The 27,002-nt window shown below is 42.4% G+C and overlaps 1 protein-coding gene across 6 annotated transcripts in view; it reads right to left on the bottom strand.

Annotated features, from left to right (window-relative positions):
- The window catches only part of LOC124776614 (esterase FE4-like), a 219,884-nt gene that overhangs the window by 149,154 nt on the left and 43,728 nt on the right, over positions 1 to 27,002 (bottom strand). For 5 of the 6 annotated variants that reach the window (XM_047251698.1, XM_047251699.1, XM_047251694.1 and 2 more), the window contains 5 exons: positions 26,818 to 26,955; positions 21,972 to 22,103; positions 21,692 to 21,842; positions 15,495 to 15,680; positions 8,174 to 8,373 (listed from right to left, as the gene is read on the bottom strand). The exons of the other annotated variant lie outside the window; for it this stretch is intronic. In XM_047251698.1, the coding sequence (XP_047107654.1) occupies positions 8,174 to 8,373; positions 15,495 to 15,680; positions 21,692 to 21,842; positions 21,972 to 22,103; positions 26,818 to 26,955 (807 nt within the window). The remainder of the gene's footprint in view (positions 1 to 8,173; positions 8,374 to 15,494; positions 15,681 to 21,691; positions 21,843 to 21,971; positions 22,104 to 26,817; positions 26,956 to 27,002) is intronic. 6 annotated transcript variants of the gene reach the window in all.

Genomic DNA, 27,002 nt, shown 5'->3' with positions numbered 1-27,002 from the left:
CTCTCATGCCTTCCTTTACTGATGCGAACCATTTTATAGTTTCAGTTTCAGCATTACTGCAAGTTTCGTAGATGCTGACAACTTTTCTGCTTAACCTGGTTTTTTCGATCCTTATAAAACGCAAACAGAATTTTTGCCTGCATAATTTTAAAATTGGAAGGAATGTTTGTCTTCTTTTGAATACCTATATTTGGTATTAACCTGTATATTCCTTCTTCAGTGTATTTTTTAACCAAAATTAATCCATTTACTTTTATTCCTCCCTTTCGGAGATCTTTAATGACTCTCCTTCCGTTGAAAGTCAATCTCTCAGCCCAGTAAGGACATTCTGGTTTGATGACAGTGTTGTAATGGCGCAGATGCATTTTTTGACTGAATATATCTTCTGGAAGTCTGAAGGATATGTCACTTTTGTGTCAACGAATTTCATAAACATGTTGAATGTTTCTACATAATTATTAGAAGTGAATGACCCGCTTTTCCCGTATTTACTTTTTATAATTTTCGGGGTCAGATAACGTGAGACCCATCCCATTCTTATTTTCAAATGATGTTAGGAGACATATTTTTCATGTAGTTCCTTTAAGAATTTCCATTTATTTTGTGTTGTTCGGATACTGTAACACAGTATTGTAAGATTGTCTGTGAAAGCTACGCAGTCAAGCTTGACATTAGTTTTTTTTTTCAAATTTATTTACTTAGTCAGTTTTTAGTTCCGAGTTAAGTTTGCTCCAATCTTGGATTACTTTTCCTAAGATACAGTTGCAGAGTACTGAAGATATTCCATCATCTTGTCTGACTCCTGTTTATTTGTGTGTGTACCGAAATTTCTCCCTTGAAATTAAATTTTTATTTCTCTAATAATTCCTGTGGTTTTGAGATATTAAAATCGTGCAGATGATTTATTACTATGAGGAATATCTTATTAAGGAAAATATGGCGTTATAATGGAACCAAGTATGCAGTAACAGCAAAGATTTATGTGTGGCAGAGCAGATAACTGTGAGGCGACGACTGCGTACTGTGGTTTTCATACGTCACTGGGCGGACGCTTATCGCTCAGTGGCAACAGCAAGTGAGTCGACCGCACCAAGTCAGCTGATTGTTTCCGTGCAGTTAAAAGGTTTGATATAATCAGCAAGTTTCAGTAAACAGTTTTTAATTGACACCTGACAGTTTCTGAAGAACCGTCTTCTATCCACTTCCTAGATAAAATGAAGAGCCACATTTTCACAAGCGCTACCATCGACAGTACAGTAGGCGGAACGGTCGGAAAGCAACAGCATAGGAAAGGTTTCTGGAACTAACTGAGCGCTGACCAGAGTGACTGACCGACTCAAGGATTTCATTTTTAAAAAAGTTTCTCGGCTGAAGACCACTTCTTGTATGTTGTAACTCACGAGGAGAACATGGCAAGTGCCATGGCGGGTCAAAGAAAGTGAACACGTGTATCGGCTTATCTGTAGATATCCGTCCGTTTCTAAGAACTCGACGGTAAAAGTTCTCGAAGTAATTTGTGTGCTTGTTAATGAGTTAACAGTCCATCCGAGGCGGTGGGTCGCGCCTTCACACTTTCGCTCCCCGTATTCGAAGCCTGATTTTTATTTTTATTTTTGTTTTTCATTTATCTACTCGTTTCTGTATAATATTACTACACGAATATTTTTCAGTGTGTACTGAAATAACGTTGTCGCTATTCGTCTACTAACTGTATGTCTGGCGAATAAATTTTAAAAAAGAGAGAAGAAACAATAAATGAATGTAAAAATTGTTTGAAATTGTTTTCGAACAAATTTCTGTTATGTATCTTGATTCATAATCAATTGCAAGCACCATGTTTAGGAAATGTGCTCGTTTATGCGCGTGGTTTGAGGTGAAATTATTACCAACGCATGAAATCTTAAGCAATGTTAACCCTTTGAAGACAATATTTTTGTACACTCGCCTGCTTGTCTGGACTGAATTACTTCGTGATCGTTGAATTACATTGGTTTTGAAAAAAAAATCAAGTTATTGGCTTGCTATTTTCTCACCAACCCATTTTATTTTATTAGTTGATACGTATTATATGGAAGCGTAAATTTTTTTGTCGAGATAAGGTTTTAAAAGAGTAGTTACAACAGCACAGAAACACCAAGGCCACAAGAATCTTCAATTTATGTTCCTCTTCCGGTACACGGTATAATTTCTAAAGAAATCTAATTTCAACATCACACAATATAAATAGTTTTATTCCAAATCTGTACCTCTTGCTTGGTATAAATTGACTGAAAACAAGTTAACCTTTCCACACAATTAGAGATTCGTCAATGCACAAATCTTTGAATGGGAATAGAACTGACTTGAATTTCACTGTCAGAAAATTCGGTCTTCTAGTTCGTCAATAATTTCAACGTTAGTCGATGAATCCTCACTTTCTCTTGCTAATTCCTTGCAGTCTTAGTAGTCTTCGAAATCATAACCACATTCCGCAGCTGAGTCTTCATTCTCTAATTTCATCGTCACTCAATCCTTTCAAACGTGTCATTCTCACAAACACGAAACACAAGTGCAAGTATCGAATTTGGCTCCCACAGATAGAATGTGTACAAGTGCTCGTGAAAACGTAAGTAGATCCAGATTTTCACAATAGATTTCAGCACCATTCAGTGAGATAAAGGGCAATCTTACGGATGCGGCGGCAGATACACATGACAGAAAAGCGAAAACGCATCCGTACGATCGTTGGCTGGCGCTGTCCGTATAGGGTTAACGACCCTTTATTTTCCCGTGAGATCCGTACAAAGAAATGCCTCTGTGACAAAATTGCCTTCTCGCGATGCTCATGGTGTTCGGAGTTGCTATGTTTCGAACGTTTCTATGCATCCTAGGGAATGCACCAAATCGTCGTAAAAACTCAAGAATAAAATATAATAACGAAGAATTGATATAAGAATTAAGGATAAGAATATGAGAATTTAAAAAGATTATATCCCTGAGGACGTCACACACATATAACAATTATTGTGAAACCTAGTAACAATTGTACTGTTCATAAAACACTTTGTATCCCCTAACTTGATAAGAATCATTCGTGTAGTGACCTCTTCTGGAGGGGAGGCGAAGTTCTTTTTGAAGAACGATACTGAGAAAAATTAGAAAACCGGCATCTGAAGCTGATCGCAGAACGTTTTTACTGCCGCCAACACACATTACACCTAAGGACCACGAAGACACGGTATGAGAAATCAGGGCACATACGGAGGCATATGGACAAGGTTTTTCACTCGCTCTGTCTGCTGGTGAACAGGAAAGGAAATGACTAGTGATTGTACGGTCGCCCTCCGCCACACATCGTGCAGTGGGTTACGGAAAATGAACACTGAGGTCACAAAGGTCACGGGATACCTGCATGCACATACACAGATAGAGGTAGTATGGGACATTTCCATTTTGGAAATCATAGGGAATTCAATATTCCGCGATCCACAGTGTCAAGAGTGTGCTGAGAATACCAAATTTCAGGCATTACCTCTCACCACGGACAACGCTGCCTAGAGTTGTCAATGCTAAAAGACAAGCAACACCGCAGAAATCCATGTAGGACGTACGGCGAACGTATCCGTTAACGAGCTATGGCAGAAGACGATCGACGCGAGTACCTTTGCTAACAGCTCGACAGAGCCGTCAGCGCCTTTCCTGGGTTCGTAACCATATCGGTTGGACCCGAGCCGACTGGAATACCGTGGCCTGGGTGAGATGAGTTCCGATTTCAGTCGGGAAGTGCTGACGGTAGGGTTCCATTGGCCGCGGACCCCACGAAGGCATTAGACCCAAGTTGTCACAAGGTACTTGGAAGCTGGTGGTGGCTCCGTAATGGTGTCGGCGGTGTTTACATGGAATGGTCTGGAGCCTCTGGTCCAACTGAAACGATTGTTGACTGGAAATGATTACGTTGCAGCCATTCATGGTCTTCAGGTTCCCAAACAACGATGGGGCTTTTATGGATGACAATGCTTCGTGTCACGGGACCACTACTGTTCGCGATTGGTTTGAAGAATGTCCTGGACATGTGGAGCGAATGGTTTGGCAATGCAGGCCGCCGACATGAATTCCAGCGAACATTCATGGCACGTAATCTAGAGGTCAGTGCGTGCAGAAAATGTTGCACCGGCAAGACTTCCGCAATTACGGACCGTTGCACAGGCAGCATGGCTCAACATTTCTGCAGGGGACTTCCAGCGACTTGTTGAGTCCAGGCCACGTCGAGCTGCTGCACTACGCAGGGCAAAAGGACATCCGACACAATATTAGAAGGTATCCCATAACTTTGTCAAGTCAGTGTATGTAGATGTATATGTAGACGTAAAGCCTTCTGCCGGCATGGGTAGATAAATGAAAAGTTTTGTTTCGAACATGGAACGAGAAAGTGATGCTGCAACACTAACCACTGTTCCAGCGGTTCAGCTGACCAGGTCAAGTGCTAAAAATTCACCTAAACTACGTCGAAAACTTTGACAGCCATTTCCACAGAAACGGTCGAGCATCTATGGATAATCCGAGACACGTGTTCGCTTATTTTTTTTCTCTTCCACTGAACGTAGTTTCTCGGAAATCGCGTTATGGAACTTGCCGTATTCAGCTCGACAGAAAATGCAATTTTTATTTGCAAGGAGTCACTGCTTTTATTTTTAAAAATATTTTTGGTTTGTTTTAGAAACAGCTTTTTGTAGAGCTAATAGCGATTTTGGAGTGAGGCACAGGAGCTGCAGTTGGGAATATTTCGGAGGAGATCGGCAGTGCGACGTTTGCTTTACCACTTAAAACAAAAGTAGTTGTAATCTGCAGCCTGTAACAAATGGCTGGTTCAAATGGCTCTGAGCACTATGCAGCCTGTAACAATTTTTATTTCGATTCTCGAATGATGATCTATCTTTAGTGTGTAGCCTATATGGAACAAAATAAAGTTGATGACTTTCTCGATATATGCTGAAGTGTAAGTGCTTCACTGAAAAAAACACAGCTTCAGTTTATTGTAGTTGTAATGTACTGGAAAGACTTACCGCTCATTTTCCATCCTGGTTTGACGGAGGAACACGTTTAGTATTACACTCCAAATAGCAAACTTTTTCACGAAGGAAAACAATAGTTTTTAATCCTCCTTTACAACTGTCCAACGAGTTTCTTGGAAAGTATACAGCAGCTATAGTCCGGAAGGAATGGTTTCGTGGCAAACATACGTCACCAATGGATTCTCAGAACTGCACACATATGCTCGCAATCTCTGCTTATTTTGTACTAAACAGTTTCAGGAATGACGTGCAGCCTACACTATGTGATCAAAAGTATTCAGACACGCCGTATGTAATACGAAATTGACCACTAGAACTCAAGAGAACCGGACCTACCAGTAGAAATACAGGCGGAGCGTTCTGTGTCTTCAGTTGGGAAGCAGTAACAGCACAGTGCGTCGGTCAGGGGAGTTCAGCGACTTCGAAGGCGAGCTGATTAACAAATCCATCAGCGATATTTCAACTCGTCTAAAGCTATCCAAGTTGACTTCTGTGATTACGAAGTGGAAACGTGAAAGAACAACCACAGCTAAACAAGAATCAGACACACCACATTTACTGACAGATAGCGACTGTTGAGTATTGCGGAGGTTGGTTGAAAAATCGCATCAAATCATCGGAAGAAATCACTCGGAGGTTCAAAAGTGCTACCAGCAGTCCAACTAGCACAATGACTGTGCGTAGGGACTTAAAAGGAATGGAGTACGGTGGTCGAACATCTTCTCATAAGCCACACATGTATGTAGTCAAAGTTAAGCGAAGGTTGAGGTGACGTAAAGAGCTCCGCCACTGGACAGTACGTGATGAAGTGAGTGATTAGAAATGATGAGTCGCGCTATGCCGTATGGCATTATTATGGGAAGGTTTCTGTATGATGAATCCCTGGAGAACATTACCTGTCTTCATGTGTATTGCCAACAGTGACGTACTAAGGTGATGGTGTTTCAGTAAGCGAATGCTTTTCGTGATTATAATGTGGTTCCATCACTGCGCTTAAGAAAACGCTAAGTGCGTAAAGACATTCTGAGCTGCATTTGTAAGTTTATAAGGAAAATTCACACATACACAATACCGTCTCTGACAGTCACTTAGCAAATAATGACTGGCCTTGCAGTGATTAAAGTTCAGTCCACAGCTCACAACCGAAATGCGCGATGAATAGTTCAAGTAGCCACCTCGTCAGAGTCTTAGAGCGAACTGTTTACTGATAATCCATCCGAAAGCAAAGTTGTTCTGTCACCCATGGAACGAGCTGAGCTTTCGGCCCGTGGCAGGTCAGCGCTGTACATCTCGGGCCCCTAGGGATGTGGCCGCTGAAATAAGGCAGAGGTAGGCTACTACTCGAAACGTTTCCCGTGATAGAAAAACAGTTTACTGTCCTCGAAGCTGTGGTCGATCGATCGTTAGATATTCGCATATTTTGGTACAAGTTATGACGAACAGAAGTTTCAGTTACTGTTCTTTGGTCTCTACACAAAGTGACACCACTGCAACAAATAAATGATATTTGTGTCGCTTAATGTCGTCAAGAGAAGCAACTCTATGTAGCTATTTTATTCTAAAATCTTTGGAAGAAAGGTAATTTAGTGGATTGTTTCTACCAGTTATCTCCACATTACTTAGGAACCGAACTCTAGTTGTCTGAGCGTACCAGTGAAAGACGCTTGTACCGAGTGGTTATAACTAAAGTGTAGCTATTCACGGAGGTCCAGTGTGGGCTGTAACTATCGTATAGCAGCGAAATTTGGTACATACGCTAAACTTCTAATGCGGAACTGATCTACAGTGAAAATAACATAGTTCCAATTTTGGCCCTCAGGGCCGGCCGGTGTGGCCGTGCGGTTAAAGGCGCTTCAGTCTGGAACCGCGTGACCGCTGCGGTCGCAGGTTCGAATCCTGCCTCGGGCATGGATGTGTGTGATGTCCTTAGGTTAGTTAGGTTTAATTAGTTCTAAGTTCTAGCCGACTGATGACCTCAGAAGTTAAGTCGCATAGTGCTCAGAGCCATTTGAACCATTTTTTGGCCCTCAGGTGCAAATCGGACGCTGTGCAGCATCTGGTCGACGTCCCAGCGCTCATACTGAACAAATTGTGTAAGCGGTGGTCAGTAATAAAATTCAAATGGCTCTGAGCACTATGGGACTTAACATCTATGGTCATCAGTCCCCTAGAACTTAGAACTACTTAAACATAACTAACCTAAAGACATCACACAACACGCAGTCATCACGAGGCAGAGGAAATCCCTGACCCCGGGTCAGTAATAAAATCAACATTATGCCTCTCTAACTTTTTTGGCATTTTCTGCCTATGTCCATAATTCATTACGCATGGAAACATTTGCATTCGCCTTCCTTTCATCCACTGCTCCAGATCTGCACCCGGTGGCCAAAAATTGAACTTTTTTTTCCAGAGTGAAGTGGTTCTGCATTAACACATCAGAAGATCCATCAGGTTTCGCTGCCATACGATCGTTGCAGCCCACACTAGACATCTCTGAGTAGCTGCACATTAATTACAACCATACGGTATTTTGTCTCTCGGCTAACTACAACATGGCTACCAAGAAATGTCATAAGGACACAAAAATAAAATTCTTTTCGATTCTGCTCCCACGTCAGCCTATTACATCGCATGTTGACATAAGATTAAAAACCGGAAATAAGTAAATAGTTCCTTGTCACGTACAGACCGCTCTAACATTTTTGCCAAACTATAACACGACGGAAGTTCTGTGCTGAGAAATTAGACCTCTACATCAAACTATTATAGAGATCTACTAACTACCAACTGAAACTACTAACTAGTAACTACCGACTACTAACTATAAGTCTGATTTTTATAGAATAGATGAACTTGTTTTTCAATTGTACGTAATTTGATAGGTTTCTCGTATGAGTGTTGCATGAAACTGGATGTATGATCTCGCGTAACGCGTCATCTAGTTTTCTTATGTGAATACATTTATAAGCATTGACACTGGCGTTGTCTGAATAATTTTCAAAGTATATTTTAAGTATTTCTATTACCAAATAAAGTTTCTTTGTACAATGCAATCTGATTTTATCCAGATGTCTTTTCAAAATTATTGTGAATGTAAATTATGAAAAGTAACAACGTACCTCGTCGGATAAAGCTTTGTGAACGTCCTTCACAAGGATATTGGCATCAACGGTCTTGAGGAAATCTACAAGATCAGATGAGTTCTTGGCAGTGTATCCCAAGTACTGTGCAAACCGTAGGGCCCTGTCAGTGGCATTCTTGGAGAAGGCCCATGGGCAAAGCACCGACCCGCTCATGGATATAGCGCTCCTATAAAGACCTGGCAGTGAACACAAGACTAAATTAACGACACAACACAATAACACAACGCAGAAGGAGATCTACGCACCTTGATAATTACCAATAAATTATGACCTGTTTAAACATCAGTTCAAATGGTTCAAATGGCTCTGAGCACTATGGGACTTAACATCTTAGGTCATCAGTCCTTTAGAACTTAGAACTACTGAAACCAACTGACCTAAGGACATCACACACATCCATGCCAGAGGCAGGATTCGAACCTGCGACCGTAGCGGTCGCGCGGTTCCAGACTGAAGGGCCTAGAACCACTCGGCCACCCCGGCCGGCTTTAAACATCAGCAATCATTTGATGACACTTTTATTGCGATGTTATTTACACGGAGGGAAATACATTTGAGTGGTCAAGATCACATATTTTTATTACTCTTTATCTATCAAATACACCTACTTAAATACTTTCCACTTTAACTTTCGGGTGTCCATTTCCCGCGAATCCTTCCCCAGCTGTTAACTCACAAGGGAAACACGTCTACTCGTCATCACCGATTTCGTCAAAATTTATGACATTTTCAGAGCTTGACCAGGAATGAAACTGGCAGAAGTAGGAGCTGCAGTCGGCCAAGAGTTTAGAAATGACAGCATGTCGCGGGTTGGGCAGGGAATGAGTCACTTATGTTAGCGTACTTTCCAGGCAGCGGTTGGCGCAGTAGAAAGCGGGCAGAGTGTTAATTGGAGAGTCGAATGGCCGAGTCTATGATCGGAAGATATGTAATCTTTCTTTATGTTCAGTTTTCACGTTACTTATACTGCAAGCAAACCGAATTATTGCTCAAAATGTTATATTTAATAATTGTTCAAAAAAAGGCGTGAAAAGGAAAGACAGTTGAAAACGTGGAACTACAAACGAATTTCCACGAAGGGATTGTAAGGCGGACGCGAGAGCTTCGTATATAAAATTAGTTTTTCGTTGTAAAAACAGGAGAAACTGTAATTATCTTGGACACGTCATAAGCGCTGCATTTTTACAATTACACGGTTGTTTTAAAATTTATATACAAAAATAAAATTGGCTTATAGTCATAAAAGGTTCTCACTAATCGCACATTTTGGCTAGAAACCAGCGAGGATATCTGGTGATGTACAATGGAATGTACTTTGTTCCAGTCTTCTAGGGATTTATTTATCTCTGTCGGTGAGATAAGAGCAGTTTAGAAGCTGTTTGATCAAATTCTTTACCAGATGACAAAAACAGACATTCCAGGGTTGCACTAGCGGAGTGCTTTAGGGGAATCACTCTAATGCTGCACTATGTCAATCCTTCGTCTTAAATAATTTCGTCGTATGATTGTGGATTTGTTCATACTTCCACGAGACAATTAACAGAGAAGATTTATGCACCTGCACGAAGGGCTTTATTTCCAATCCCAAATTTTTCTTTACTTTTCCATTTCAAGCCTTTTATGAAAAATTAATAAATAGAATATAGTGACCATTCTCTCGGTTTATTTTTAGTGTAAGACAAAAAAAATGGCCAACGGAGAGAAGGATTCGCGCACTGGTTGTTCCGTACACACTTACTTACAGTATGTATATAGAAAATTCCGGAAATCGAGGATCTCGACGATTTTTGCTGTTATCTACACTGATACGGGGAAGATATCGGTCCCAAGGGTTTAAGAATTTCCCGCAATGTTTTAATTTCAATTTTAAAGTTGGACAACAAATGATAAAAGTAATGGTTCAAATGGCTGTAAGCACTATGGGACTTAACATCTGAGGTCATCAGTCCCCTAGACTTAGAACTAATTAAACCTAACTAACCTAAGGACATCACACACATCCATGCCCGAGGCAGGATTCGAAGCTGCGACCGTAGCAGTCGCGCGGTTCCGGATTTAATGAGTGAGTTAGTGAGTATTGAAATATGTAACGTAAGCAGTCGTATTCTTGACTGCACTTACTTGCACTCAGCATTTTTTTATATCACCAAGGGACGGTAGACCTTAATGTGTGACACAAATTTCAGTTTGACACTTTTACCCTTTCCGGAGAAATAGGGATCTGAACAGTCGGACAGACGGACAGCAGGGCAGACACACAGACAGGCAGACGAACAACAAAGTGATCCTACATGGGTTTCGTTTTTACCGATTGAGATACCGAACCCTAACAATGCTTCCAAATAGGTATTCGGCCCCATGACCCACGGATTACCGTTCTGTCTTCTAACCGTTGCGCTAACCGCTGCCTGGAAACCTCCCTAGAACGGCTGATGACTCGCCCGACCCTGGCCAAAAATTTTCTGAACGCCTGGCCATCTGGGGCTCCCACTTCTGTCACTTTCATTTCTGGCTAGGCCCTGAACGTATGAAGGAAATGGGCGATGACGAGTAAGCTCGGTCCTCTTGTCAGGCGACCCAAAACCACTGCTGGCCCTCCACACTCCCTACTGCAAGCATTGCCTGTGAGACGCGACAGTGCCCCATCCGCCGGAAAAGACGCGTAACAACATCAACAACAACAACAACAAAATACTAGAAGTTAGGGCCCACCGGCTAAGCCAAAGAGTGGAAGTGTCAAGACACTAAACGATATTGCAGTAACTGTGACGTTAAGAAGAACGATGCAGTGCTTCTTCCGACATGGTGCATGTGCGAAGGAACATTGCATCGTTCTTCTTAACAACACAGTCACCGCAATATCGCACTTATCCGTCGATACCTGACAGCGACTTTAAATTAAAATGTCCTCCCTGTACAGGAACAACATAATGTGCCTACGAGTACAGGTTGTGACGCAGGAACTACGATATCATCATGGAAGTTTGGGCCTGCAAGTAACACTAAAAGTTTCTTCTGTACTGCTCTTCCTCGAACTCGAACCACTTCTGTTGAAACACCACCACTTCCTGGTATCCTTTGTTTTATGCACCTTATGTGTCATCACTTCGGAAAAATGGTTCAAAAATGTTCAAATGTGTGTGAAATCTTATGGGACTTAACTGCTAAGGTCATCAGTCCCTAAGCTTACACACTACTTAACCTAAATTATCCTAAGGACAAACACTCACACCCATGCCCGAGGGAGGACTCGAACCTCCGCCGGGACCAGCCGCACAGTCCAAGACTGTAGCGCCCTAGACCGCTCGGCTAATCCCGCGTGGCGGAAAAATGGTCGTGTTCACTTTTAGTCAGCTGTGTCTCAGATTTATCTTTTGAACCAAACTAGTACTTAAACAAAAATTCAAATGATTGTACAGTTTCCTCGCTAGTGTTAGTTCCTGCTACATCTTATGACTACAACTCCTATGCTTGGATTTTGGTATCTTCATACTGTTAAGTGTTTCTATTACCAATATCCCGGACGCACTTCCCGATAGTTTTATTAAACCCGTCATATTCTACATGTTTGTATTACATTTTTATATAAGTTATTGCCCGCTATTTAATAGTACCGCCGTCAATACCTCCTGAAGTTCTTATACAGCCATTTGTTAAATAACTGTCCCCATTTACGTACACGTAACCTTTTTTTTTTTATAATGTAGTGTGTCTGTCGCTCATAATCAGGTGTACCTCGACACTCTTCAATAAATTCACATAACGTACATTTACGTTTGCCTGTCTGACGAGCTTGTCTTCTCATAGCATCACGCACTTGTACTGTGCATCTTGTTAGTCTATGGCCACCTGCAGTAGTTTACTTCTGTCACATCATGCAGCAGATAATTAAAAAGTTATACTATTATATAAAAATTTCACTTGGAAACGATGTACACTTGGCTTGAGCCATAGTTATCACTAGCTGAAATAGAATTCGCCAGGAAGTCAGTAATAGCACTGTTGCCTTTTCCATTCTAGCTTCTAAATACACGGCGTAGCGCAGCAATTCGTCGTGTCATGGACTCAACAAGTCGTTGGAAGCCCCCTGCAGTAGTATTATGCCATGCTACCTCTATAGCCATCCATAATTGTGAAGGTGTTGTCGGTGCAGGATTTTTTGCACAGACGTTCCAATTATGTCCCATATATGTTCGATGGGATTCATGTCGGAATATCTGGGTCGCCATATCATTAGCTCAAATTATCCAGAATGTTCTTCAAACCAATCGCGAGCAGCTGTGACCCGGTGACACAGCCCATTGTCATCCCCCGTCAGCGATAGGTTCACTTGGACCAGACGATCACGTCCATTCCATGTAAACACAGCCCACATCATTATGGAGCCATCACCATCTTGCACAGTGTCTTGTTGAAAACTTGAGTCCAAGGCCACGTGGCGAATGCGCGACATTGGAACCATATATCAGCTCTTCCCAGCTCAAATCTGGACTCATCTGACCAGGCCACGGTTTTCCAGCAGTCTAGGCTCCAACCGATACGGTCACGAGTCCAGGAGAGATGCTGCAGGTTATGTCGTGTTGTTAGCAAAGCCACGCCCATCGGTACGGATACCTTTGTCGTACGAGCTATAATGATTTCTGCGGTTACTCCGCTCAGTGTTAGTTGTCTGTTACCACTGAAAACTCCACGTAAACGCTGCTGCTCTCGGTCGTTAAGATAAGGACGTCGGCCACAGCGTTGTCCGTGGGGAGAGGTAATAACTGAAATTTGGTGTTCTCCGCACACTCTTGACACTGTGGTTCTCGGAATATTGGATTCCCTAACGATTTCCGAAATGGAATGTCCCGTGGATCTAGCTCCAACTATTATGACCTGTTCAAACTCTGCTAATTCCCGTCGAGTGGTCACAATCCCGCAGGACATCTTTTCGCATGAATTACCTGGGTACAAATGACAGCATCACCAATGCACTGTCCTTTCATATCGTGAGTACGCGAGATTACTGCTATCTGTATATGTTCATAGCGCTATCCTGTGACTTTGGCCCTCAGTAGATACAGTCTTAACTTATGAAGTCAATGGTATTTTTGTAGCCAAGAGTAGTATCGAAGTCCCATAGCACCCTCTCAATATGGAAGGATTATTCCAGCGTCTCTTGGTCTCGTTCTTTCCCCCTTTCTAGCCCTTCTCAGTTCACATCGTTTGCGGCCGCGATGGTCTAGCGGTTCTAGGCGCTCAGTCAGGAACCGCGTGACTGCTACGGTCGCAGGTTCGAATCCTGCCTCGGGCATGGATGTGTGTGATGTCCTTAGGTTAGTTAGGTTTAAGTAGTTCTAAGTTCTAGGGGACTTATGACGACAGCTGTTGAGTCCCATAGTGCTCAGAGCCATTTGAACCATTAGTTCACATCGTTAACTCCCAAACTGTTCATCGGTAAGAATGCTGTGTGTGAGGCCAGCTATCGTTGACAGTCCACACCCCCAAAAATTCACTTAATAGATTAATAAACGTGGCGACTGTGTAAGACTATGCATCCTGACACAAGCTTACAACAAGGGTGCTACTGGCTTGAGCTTTACCTTGCTCATCATACACCTGGCCAGTCTACCACAAAGAAGCAGCGGTTGAGGGGGAGGGAGGGGGCGGGGGAAGCGAGAGAGGCTACAAACACTGACAAACCCAGCACATATGACTCTGACATTGATGCAAATGTATTTCTAATTTGTTAGATACGTCTTTTCTTTATCTGTTTATTTATTTACACGTCAAGTTCCGTAGGATTAAATTGGGGAGTAAATCTCCAAGGTCATGGAACGTATCAGTACATAAATTACAACACAAAAGTAATAACCGATAACAATAAAATGTTTATAAACCCGAAAAAAGTCAAGCCATAAGTTTACGTAATCGTAATCAACAATACAACAAGAATGAGCTCAATTTTTCAAAGAACTCCTTGACAGAATAGAAGGAGGGAACCATGAGGAAACTCTTCAGTTTCGATTTGAAAGCGCGTGGATTACTGCTAAGATTTCTGAATTCTAGTGGTAACTTATTGAAAATGGATGCAGCAGTATACTGCACCGGCCGCGGTGGTCTCGCGGTTTTAGGCCCTCAGTCCGGAATCGCGCCACTGCTACGGTCGCAGGTTCGAATCCTGCCTTGGTCATGGATGTGTGTGATGTCCTTAGGTTAGTTAGGTTTAAATAGTTCTAAGTTCTAGGGGACTGATGACCGCAGATGTTAAGTCCCATAGTGCTCAAAGCCAGTTGAACCATTTATACTGCACACCTTTCTGCACAAGAGTTAAGGAAGTCCGATCCAAACGCAGGATTGATTTCTGCCGAGTATTAACTGATTGAAAGCTGCATATTCTTTGAAATAAGCTAATATTGTTAACAAGAAATGACAGTAAGGAATATATATATTGACAGGCCAATGTCAAAATACCCAGACTCAGTGAACAGGGGTCGACAAGAGATTCGTGAGCTTACACCACTTACTGTCCGAACAGCCCGTTTCTGAGCCAAAAATATCGTTTTAGAATGCGAAGAGGTATCCCAAAATATAATACCATACGACATATGCGAATGAAAATAAGCAAGGTAGACTAATTTTCGTGTCGAACGATCACTCACTTAAGATACCGTTCGAATAGTAAAAATGACAGCATCAAGTCCTTGAACAAGATCCTGAAAGTGGGCTTTCCACGACAATTTACTATCTATCTGAACACCTAGAAATCTGAACTGCTCAGTTTGACTAATCATGTGCCCATTTGTGAAATTAAAACATCTTTCCTCTCTGGTTACAAGGAAGTACTGATGGGTCATGATCTCCCTAAAGTGTACTAAATGATAAAGTAAAGACGATTTCATCGAATTAAGTAGGACACTTGCTGGTAAATACGCCAGTAATGATTTCCATCTTTTTCCTGAGAATTAATAATCATCGTCTCTTAATGACAATTTTCGGACTTCACGTTCACTTAACGTAGAGCACGATAAGATAACGAGAACGGCTCCACCTATATATGTGTCATGCGCTCAGTTGCTAAATCATATAGTTAAATATCATAAAAGTATATCTTTTATTACAGTGGCCTTAGCAAACGATTAACTAGTACATATTTTCCATTTCTGGACAGAATTCTATGAGCTGGTTAATCACGGGGAAGCTGATTTGCGACCGAATGTGATAGTCGTTTGGTTAAAGAGACGTTCAAAGTGTTTACAGAATAAGCAATACGTAGCAGTTAAAGAAACAATATTACTCAGTATCTTATGTTGATTACCGTTGCTTAGGGGAGACAGAATGTGATAGTGAGCGGATGCGGCTCCAGCACTGTGGCCGAGCAGAGTGACTCGCTCCGGGTCGCCACCAAAGACCTCGATGTTCCTCTGCACCCAGCGGAGCGCCTCTGTTTGGTCCTTAAGACCCATGTTTCCGGGAACGACGTCGTCGCTAGTGCTCAAAAAACCTGCAATAATTCAGCTGCATAGACACAGTCGTAGTGAGAGAGATACCTGAAGTTACATTTATTCTGAACAAGTGTCAGAATTTCTGAAACAAATTAATGATTGACTTTTATTTCGCAATACTGTATTGTTTTCATCATTACTAAAACGTACTAAAGCATAAAAAAATAGAAAATTATGATTTAAAACAATTTTCAGCAATTATTAATACATAAAGCAAAAGCTATGAAACTATTTACCACTGAGTTTCTAAGAAGCAACTACAGCAGACGATCGTAAAAGTACTCTATAAAAGTTTATAAAAATTCTCTTACTTAATATTGTAAGTAGGCTGTTTAGGTTTTTATATTGGTAACACCACGTAGCGCTCTGTATGAAAATCACTGGCTGTGCTGTGTGCAGTTCGTGGCTGGGTGGCATTATTGGAATGGTCGCTATTGTAGTGTTGAGCAGTTGGCTGTTAACAGCGCGTAGCGTTGCGCAGTTGGAGGTGAGCCACCGGTAGTGGTGGATGTGGGGAGAGGGATGGCGGAGTTTTGAGGGCGGATGATCTGGACGTGTGTCCATCAGAGACAGTGAATTTGTAAGACTGGGTGTCATGAACTGCTATATATATATTATGACTTTTGAACACTATTAAGGTAAATACATTGTTTGTTCTCTATCAAAATCTTTCACTTGCTACCTATGCCTATCAGTAGTTAGTGCCTTCAGTAGTTTGAATCTTTTATTTAGCTGGCAATAGTGGCGCTCGCTGTATTGCAGTAGTTCGAGTAACGAAGATTTTTGTGAGGTAGGTGATTTGTGAAAGGTATAGGTTAATGTTAGTCAGGGCCATTCTTTTGTAAGGATTATTGAAAGTCAGATTGCGTTGCGCTAAAAATACTGTGTGTCAGTTTATTGATGATCTGAATAAGTAAAGAGAGAAATGTCTGTGCACATTCAGTTTTGCTCAGCTGTTTGAAAATCAAACAACGTAAGGGGTTTATAAGCACAGTAATTCACTAATTTTTCTAAGGGGACGTTTCAATATACATAATGGTAACCATATTTCTCATAATTATCGATAAAGTTATTGATGTAGTTTGTCTAGATTCTCAAATGGTTGTCGAATATTCGAAACTGGATTTAGGTGTTTAGGGGGAATAGGAATGACGTAACGCTGGAAAGATATTTCCATATATTTTCTTGCTGGATGTAAATGTGTTTTCAGCTGTAAACGAGCATTACTAAGCAGTAAGAGGATGTGGTTGTCTGGAAAAGAGGAGGATGGAATGGAGCGAATTTCCTGGGAGCATGCGCAGCAGAGTGAGTGCAGATTCGGACACAGGAGCCAAAACTAAGTGATGTCATTGGGTCGTTTTCTAAGCCTGGATGATGTCATACGGTTTGAAGGACTTAAGGAATTTTGTAGAGAAAACAGGAGAGTCAGATTGCATGATTATTGCGTGTTGAGCAGTGGAAACAATTTTCCGATTCACGGAAGACGAGGAAAAACAGGGAGGATGTAGGACAAATGCCTTGCGGAACACAATCAATTAAAGGGTAACTTTTTCGAATCCCCATAGCGAAGCAAAAGTTTGACATGTGGCTCAAAGGTGCCTACTGCCTTCCTCTGCAACGGTGCAAAAACGTGGCACCCTGTACGTCACCCTATGGCTCGGCGGCGCTTCAAACAGCAAGGTTCCAACACGTGCGAAATAAAGGTCAGAGCTCAGAGGTTCATCTGAAGTGCAAGGCGCGTTAATGATGTCACACTGGCACCAAATTTCGCCAAAATTCTGCTCAATGCCATCATAGACGTGTAACACGATGGGGAGGTCGCCACAACGCCTCTCATCCACATCTCACCGCTTCTATTGACGCCTCTGAGATGGAGGTCAAAATCGCGACTCCTAGGCTTTAAAATGCGCAGTGTCCTTATGGGTGGCCGAGCATATCGCCGCTCAGGATCAACACGAGAGTGCTTCAAAGGGTGGCATAAAGGGAGTCAATCAAACCACTCCTGCAGTTGGATTATTGAATCCACACATTTAGCGGTCAAAAACAACAGGTCGCAGTGCGAAGAGCAACATAACGACATTATAGACAACCTTAGACAACGCTAACACCCCCGGAAGATTAATAATTTCTATAAGGGTTTCTGGGCCTGTAACCACATTGCACGTGATCTTCTTCGTCCTAGGAATATGTTACATTTCATGTCGGTGTATAAAAATAATTACCCTAGCGGACTTACATCGGCTCTCAGACGTCACACATTTTCTCGCGTAGTGAACATAGGCAGCCCGTAATATCCTTTCAGGAAATAGTACTGCAGAAGGTACGTAAGCGACAAGGGGATGTGCTCTTATTGCACCTCAAAGTGCCAGCACGTCTATTTTAGACGTTGGAATGTTAACGAAGCCTCTGCCAAGTTTACCCAGCCACATGTAGGCATGTCCGTCCTTTCCCAAGCTTTACACGTCACTCTCAAGAGGGCGACAGCAACTACAAGCAAACAGACAGATAGCTCTCTTACTACGATAACGCGGAATGTAACGCAACCACAATTTTTGCTCTTGTGTAGAGGGTAGAACCACTAAAAACCGTTCAAAACCATTAGACGAATTTTGAACTTAATCCAAATCAGCAAAGGCTGTTATTGCTTTTCCAGAGCTCCTTTTCTGCACTCCTGTGGCGTGATAACGCGGAAGGGAGGGAGGGGTAGGAGGGGAGGAGGAGGGTGGCCACGGATGACATAGACACATGCCTGAATAAAACGGCAAAGGGTCTCTCTAAGACCCTTCGGCAACACTCTCTGGGCGTACGCAGCCATTCATACATAGATTCCTTCGCACCGGTGCGACAAGCTACCATTTCGACACACCTCACTTGAGTGATGCTACGTCACTGCAGTAAGCGATCTTTTTGACGTTTTATTCAGTCTCCCTCGCACCCCCCCCCCCTTCCCCACCCCGAGATCACTCTACAGCTGGGCGCGAAACAGCGCTGAAACATCATAAACACCCTTTGCTGCTTCGGATCGAGTTCAAATCTCCTTGAATGGGTTTAAACGATCGCTAAACTGCGTCGCGCTACACTCCAAAGACGTCAGATCACGTTCAATGGGGTTGTAGGCCCACGATGTCCTTATAAAAGGGTTGAATCATCCTGGGGGAGCGTCTGCACTGTGAAAGGTTGTTAAGAACTTCGTCCTGTCACTCATTACACTGCGAACTGTAGTTTTCGACAACGAAATGTCTGGGAACCAAAGACCTAGTGGAAGTGATGATTTCATTGACTTCTTTTATGTCAACCCCCGTCGCGTTTTATTGTCGATTCTGAGCCGCGGCGTGCCTGAAATGTTTTGCTCGGCCACCCATAAGAAAACTGCGCGGTTTCATCACTGGGCGACGCGGTTCTGACATCCAACGCGGAGGCATCAAGAGAATGTGTGAAATGTGGGTAAGAGGGGCTGTCACGACCTTCCCATTGTCTGATACGTCCGTGGTGGGGTTGGAAAGAACTGTGGTGAAATTTGGTGCCACTGTGACATCATTAACCCACCTTACACTTCACACGGACTTCCTAGCTCTGACGTTTTCCGCATGTGTCGACACTTTGCTGTTTGAAGCGTCGCTGAGCCCGAAAGTAGCGTTCAAGCTGCCACGCTTTTGCACCGTTACAGAGCTCATTTCATATTTGTTCGTAATGATGGGAGACAATTAAGTGGTTTCGAAAGAGTGAACCTTTAACTGTGTTGCCCAATGTGGATGACTTCAGTGAACATTGTTTCAACTGCTATGAAAGAAAATATTTTGTGTGTAGGTATCAAGAATCCACCGTGTCGCTGGGAATTAGGAATGACGTCCTGAATCATAGCAACAACCAAACTTGTGTCCAGAATTTCTTTTATCCAATGGTACTTAGAAAGCTAAACAATAACGCTGGTAGTCATTATTTTGAGATGTAGCGTTGCATTTATACATTTTCTCTAGAAGTTACCGAACTTATCTAATAAATCATTTGTTAATACTTACATCATGGTGTACAAGAGGATAGTGCGTGTTTCTGGAGAGGAAGGATACCATCTTCTCTAAGACATTTACTAATTACAGTCGTCTTAAAGGTCATATAATTAAGATATTGTGGACTGTTTTTGTTATAAATGTACCAGGAACACTAATCTGTCAATAAGTTAGTTAGTTAGTTAGTTAGTTAGTCAGTTCCTTTCATGTACCATGGATCATTTTGGACGATAAATCGTCATGATGTGGAACGAGTCATTTTACATTCGTCTTGCAAATTAATCTGTACGTCTATTTGTACTCTAAACACCACCACATATTTTTCCCTAGAAATGAAAACAAGATATACAGACTGAGTTAGCAATTCCTATCCACCACCTTTTACACATTACAAGCATACAAATTCTTCTACGTAATAGAAGGAGTTGTCAAGGAGAAACTTTTTCAATTCATTTTCAAATTTTACCTTGCTTTCTGTTAGACATTTTTATATCACTTGATAAGTGTGGTCGAAAAATTTTGTTGCAGCGTTGTGCACCCCTTTCTGTGCTACAGACAACCTTAATGTTGCGTAGTGAAGGTCATTCTTTCTTCTAGTATTTTGATTATGTACCTCATTGTTCCTTAGAACTGTAGTGGATTATTTACAAAAAACTTCATGGGGGAATAAATATACTGTGAAACAGTAGTCAGAATATTCAACTATTTAAACCAATGTCTACAAGATGATCGCGGGTTAGCACCACATATTATTTTGCAACACCTTTTCGGGCAATGAAGAGATTCTTTCTTAAAGATGAGTTACCCCAGAATATTTTTCCATATAACATTACTGAGTGAAAATAAGCAAAATATGTCAAATTACTGATTTCTCTCCCCCTGAAATTTGCTATGATTCTAAGTGCAAATGTGGCTGAACTAAGTTGTTTTGGGAGTTCCAAAATGTGTTTTTTCCAATTTAAATTCTCATCAATATAGCCCAAGAATTTTGAAGTTTCCGCCCTGTGTATTATTTCATCATCATATGTTACATTTATCACTGGTGCAGTACCCCTAAAGGTGCAGAAATGAATATGATGTGTGTTTGTGAAATTCAGGGTGAGACCATTCGCAGAAAATCAGTCAATGATACTTCTGAGAACTTTGTTCACCATTTCTTCCATTTCTATGTGTATCCTGAGAGTTATTGCAATACTGGTGTCATCTGCAAAAAGAACTAATTCTGCACGTTGTACGTTAGATGGTAGACCCCTTACATATATGAGAAATAATAGTGAACGTAAGATTGAGCCTTGGGGAACACCAAAAGTGGTTTCTCACCAGTCAGAATTACGTCCCTGGATTCTGTTGGTTGAATTACTACTAACTACAACTTTCTGCATTCGTTTGGTTAGATACAACATGGCCCATTGATTGGCTATACCACCAATCTCATAAAACTTCAACTTATCTAGGGGTATATAATGATTCACACAATGAAATGCCTTTGACAGGTTACAGAAAATACTTACCATGCTATTTTGTTAGTTCATACTTGTAATATCTGGTGTGTGAGCTTGTAAATGGCATTCTCAGTAGAGTACCCCTTCTGAAACCCAAATTGTGATTTGCTGAGGATATTATTGTTGCCAAGGTAAGATACTATTCTAGAATACATCACCCTCTCAAAAATTTGGAAAACGATGACAGCAGTGAAGTAGGTCGGTAGTTAGTGATGTCCGTCTTATCACCTTTCTTAATGAGGGGTTTAACAACGGAATGTTTTAGTCTCTCTGGAAAAATGCCTTGAGTTAGAGATGCATTACGTATTTCAGACAATACCTGACTTATCGTATGGGAACAAATCGTTAGTACCCTATTGGAAACACAGTCAAAACTAGAAGAACTTTTATTCTTGAGAGAATTTATGACCCTCTTAATTTCAGAAGTAGAAGTTGGTGGTGCATTAATATGACGCAATTTTATGAAAGTTACTTCTTTAACATATAGCTTTTATTCCTTACCCAGTAATCCGAGCCGGTAATTTATGCTGACGAATACTACGTCGTTATCTACAAAGAAGTGGGGTGTCCAGGTGTCACTTCTTCCTCTTAGAAAACACCCGCCATGTATCCAAACTATGACAGCTTTTAGAGTCCCATTCGACGAAGTTAACTGTAACATCGGAAATCGAGATACAGAATTCAACTGTATAGTGACACTCAGCCTACTTTAGCTGTACGATTATCAATTTTCAAGCTTCCCCAACTGACAGAGATGTAAGTTTTATTAAAGGATGCGTACCGACGGGCTATGAACATTAAGGTACAGACAGTCCTCGCTGCCGGATGCTGCACCATTGACTAGTTGTGGACACGCCGATCCAGGCTGGAGTGCGTCTCGAACACCGCTCCATTCTCCCTTGGTCACAGGAGGCTGAAGAAGTACAACTATTTACAAATATATAAACATCTAAACATCTGCAATATGGGCAATAACATTAATCTTTCAGTTTGTAGAGACTAAATAATACAGAGAAGTAAAATGAAACAGGAGAAGTGTAGTTTAAATTATTTCACAGACAACATGTATAGTTTCTTAGATGCATAGCAAACGGATGACTGGCGTCTGGTTACTGAGTATCGAACAGTTAAGTATATTCTTGTTATTATAGTAAAAGAGCCACATGTCTCTTCGCTTCTGTTTGCTCTTGTCGCGCCCTTGAGAGTGTTCTGTCAAGATCTGGGAAAGGAAGGACGCGCCTGGGTTTGGTTGGCTAAACTTGGAAGAGGTTTCGTTAAAATTCCAGTGTTTAAATTAGACATGCAGACACTGTGCGGTGCAATTAAAGCACATCACTTTCTCGTTTACGTACCCTCTATAGCGCTATTGTCTGAAATCATACTGGAAGCTGCCACCGTTCACTATTAATGTTACACACTTCTAGAGGTTGTAGAGGGACATAATTGTTCAATTTTTCTGTAGGACGTCATGTCCGGATACGTCATCCAACGACGCTACACAGCATCAAAGTTACAGGTGCCGGCGCCTGAGAATGTACACTCCTGGAAATGGAAAAAAGAACACATTGACACCGGTGTGTCAGACCCACCATACTTGCTCCGGACACTGCGAGAGGGCTGTACAAGCAATGATCACACGCACGGCACAGCGGACACACCAGGAACCGCGGTGTTGGCCGTCGAATGGCGCTAGCTGCGCAGCATTTGTGCACCGCCGCCGTCAGTGTCAGCCAGTTTGCCGTGGCATACGGAGCTCCATCGCAGTCTTTAACACTGGTAGCATGCCGCGACAGCGTGGACGTGAACCGTATGTGCAGTTGACGGACTTTGAGCGAGGGCGTATAGTGGGCATGCGGGAGGCCGGGTGGACGTACCGCCGAATTGCTCAACACGTGGGGCGTGAGGTCTCCACAGTACATCGATGTTGTCGCCAGTGGTCGGCGGAAGGTGCACGTGCCCGTCGACCTGGGACCGGACCGCAGCGACGCACGGATGCACGCCAAGACCGTAGGATCCTACGCAGTGCCGTAGGGGACCGCACCGCCACTTCCCAGCAAATTAGGGACACTGTTGCTCCTGGGGTATCGGCGAGGACCATTCGCAACCGTCTCCATGAAGCTGGGCTACGGTCCCGCACACCGTTAGGCCGTCTTCCACTCACGCCCCAACATCGTGCAGCCCGCCTCCAGTGGTGTCGCGACAGGCGTGAATGGAGGGACGAATGGAGACGTGTCGTCTTCAGCGATGAGAGTCGCTTCTGCCTTGGTGCCAATGATGGTCGTATGCGTGTTTGGCGCCGTGTAGGTGAGCGCCACAATCAGGACTGCATACGACCGAGGCACACAGGGCCAACACCCGGCATCATGGTGTGGGGAGCGATCTCCTACACTGGCCGTACACCACTGGTGATCGTCGAGGGGACACTGAATAGCGCACGGTACATCCAAACCGTCATCGAACCCATCGTTCTACCATTCCTAGACCGGCAAGGTAACTTGCTGTTCCAACAGGACAATGCACGTCCGCATGTATCCCGTGCCACCCAACGTGCTCTAGAAGATGTAAGTCAACTACCTTGGCCAGCAAGATCTCCGGATCTGTCCCCCATTGAGTATGTTTGGGACTGGATGAAGCGTCGTCTCACGCGGTCTGCACGTCCAGCACGAACGCTGGTCCAACTGAGGCGCCAGGTGGAAATGGCATGGCAAGCCGTTCCACAGGACTACATCCAGCATCTCTACGATCGTCTCCATGGGAGAATAGCAGCCTGCATTGCTGCGAAAGGTGGATATACACTGTACTAGTGCCGACATTATGCATGCTCTGTTGCCTGTGTCTATGTGCCTGTGGTTCTGTCAGTGTGATCATGTGATGTATCTGACCCCAGGAATGTGTCAATAAAGTTTCCCCTTCCTGGGACAATGAATTCACGGTGTTCTTATTTCAATTTCCAGGAGTGTATATATACACAGTGTTGTTGGTAAGAAATTAGGGCATGCAACTTTCAGAGGTCGTATTACGGTCCAAGACAAGAAAAGATGTCCAGTAGACATGGGGCCTAAAATGCATAGTTGAGGAGCTATGAGCACTTGTTCATCTTCGCTAGTGTGAAACACATCTCCTCTATTGAACAAGCGCTTACAGCTGTTAAGGTATGCATTTTGCAGCCCATGTTTACTAGAGGTTTTTCTTCTATTGGTCCACAGTACTACCTCTGAAGGTTACCTACCCTACAATCTTAGCAACAACAGTGTCGGTAAAGGTATTCCACTGTCAGAGGTTTCAGAACAATTTTCGCTTATAACTTTAGATCTGTTACTTCCCGATACAGGGATCCTTGCCTCCAACTGATACATTTATCCTTCTCCATCATCCTTGAAATTTTTTAACATCATCACGGTATCAACCATTATAAGTACATACAAACAGGATGTTTCTGTAATAGCGTGCAGAAATATAACAGGACGTAGAGGACGTTCCACTGAACAATGTGAGGTAGGGAACCTGCGGACGGAGAAGCCAGGTTAAAAAGATGTGGAAGTTAACTTGTCTACCGTTTTGTCTAGCATTACAGTTTCTCAGTTTATTTACAAGGAAGATGCGTACAGGTCTACACGAACTGTGCTTTTTGTTTCCATGTACATTCCTTATTTCCTGCAAGGAAACAAGGAGGACGAGCCTGATTACTAGGAAGTCACGATGCACTTTTTTTTACTCTACTTGTCCATAAGATAGCTCTGTTGTATCGTATTTACATTGTCCCATGACAGAATGTACTATGAATCAACAGCATAACTGTGTACCGCCTCACTTCAGTGTGTATGTTCGCAACCATCTCAGTGCTGTATTTCCTGGTCGCTGGAATGGGAGGGGAGTTCCTATTCCATGGCTTGGGAGGTCACCTGATCTGAATGCCCTGATTCTTTCCTATGGGGATATCTAAAGTCACTTGTGTATTAGACCCCAGTTGATACGGAGATGGAATTAGTTGCCATAATTCTAGCTGCCTGTGATGTGATTCACAACATACCAGGGATATTTGTCAGGGTGCGTCAGGGTCTTTTTCGCCGAGGTCATGCTTGCATTGAGGTTGATTGCCATGAGTTTCAGCACATTTTTGTAAGATACAGTACAAACGGTACGTTCATTGTGTCAATGGTGGCATTAGCCGTAACTAATGTAAATAAAAAAGTACACTGTAATGTAATTTTATTCCTATTATCCTTCTCCGTCCCGAGGTTCCCTACGTCAAATTGTTCAGAGGAGCATCCTTTACGTCTTGTAAAAGTTTTGCATGCTCTTACGGAAACTCCCAGTATACAGGCACTTACACGCTCTGTAGCGGCGTTGGATGGCGTTACTGGAAGTATGTTTCTATGTAAAACTTGATGTATTAAGTCTCATCTACAATCTCTAGAAGTGTGTAACATGAATTATGAAACACCCTGTACAGTATGACGACTGAGAGCCAATGGAAGTCGCTAAGGGCTTTTCCTTTAGATGCTCATATGAAATCTGACATATTCCAAGGACGAAGAAGACTCATCGATGAAGTGACACAATAGAAAAGTTTGAATGAACAGTTTCTACATCAGTCATTGGCGGAACGAAAAGAAAAACGAAATAATCGTATGGCACTGATGACCGGGAGCCCGTAGCCGGGGAAGTTCTGCCGCCGAGTTGCAAGTTTTATCAATTCACCGCAGACTGGACGACTTACATGTCCATGATGATGCAATGATGATGATGACAACACAATACTCAGTCCCTGAGCGAAGAAAATCTCCGTCATGTCCGGGAGACCATGCGTGGCCAAAATGTGGTTACGAAACTGATACTCTTGTTCCATTATCTGATAACGTGATCACTGAGGCGTTTGACATTGAATTACTGAAGTGCGTGTACACAGAAAATGATTTAACACGTCCACACGTCACTGTTGCCAAATTTGTATACTTTTCCTTTGAGCTGACTTTTAATTACTTCACTGAACTCTGCAATTAAACTCAAATAATTGAAGAAGATTTGACAATACAGTAACTTCTGTTTTCTTAAGTGTGAATCTCTAATTACAGCAGGTGCTCTCATATATTGTTTCAAGCTAATGTTAACTTTTTGCCAAGTAAAAGTTAGTTTATAACTTGTGAATCGACTGGTCATAATTGTGCATTTTTTGTCTAGAGAAGAGTGCGTCTTCAGTCTTTGAATGCGGTAACCATCAAACGCGGTTTGTACGCAGTACAGACCTTTACAGATAAATGACCTTGATGGGTGGTAAAACAGACATACCTCAGCATTTTAGAACAAATTTATTCATTGTGAGTCGCTTTAGCTGGGGTTCTTGCTGGTTAAAATGCGAGACCGCAGATTTAGTGCACACATTGGGCAACGTGTTCTTCGTGGCAGGTGGAGACTGCACCAGATATCTAAAAAGGTTTATTTGCATGTCATGGAATAAAAAAGATTGTCCGCCCATTCCTACCACATCGCCAACATCATCATAGTCACCAGCATCGTAAGCATCGTGGAACAGAAATAAGCTGCACATTTCTTCTAATCTTTAGTTTAAATATAACGAAATATATCTTTAAAAAGTTGATGTTGTTTAATTCACTCTATCTACTTGCCTGGAACCGAAGATTATCCACGGGCGATTCTGCATAAGGTATGCCTTCAAAGCTATACATGGTTTTATTTGTGTACGTTGTTCTGATCTGTCCTCTCAGCGTACCAGCATCGATATCCACCATGACGTACTCCTGTGCCTGCATAAATTGTTATTTTGAAATTCATAACTGCGAATATGTAAAAG

This window comes from Schistocerca piceifrons, chromosome 2 (genome assembly GCF_021461385.2).
Source record: "Schistocerca piceifrons isolate TAMUIC-IGC-003096 chromosome 2, iqSchPice1.1, whole genome shotgun sequence".
In the NCBI taxonomy this organism is placed as follows: Eukaryota; Metazoa; Arthropoda; class Insecta; order Orthoptera; family Acrididae; genus Schistocerca; species Schistocerca piceifrons.
This window is presented reverse-complemented; position numbering and strand designations above follow the sequence as displayed.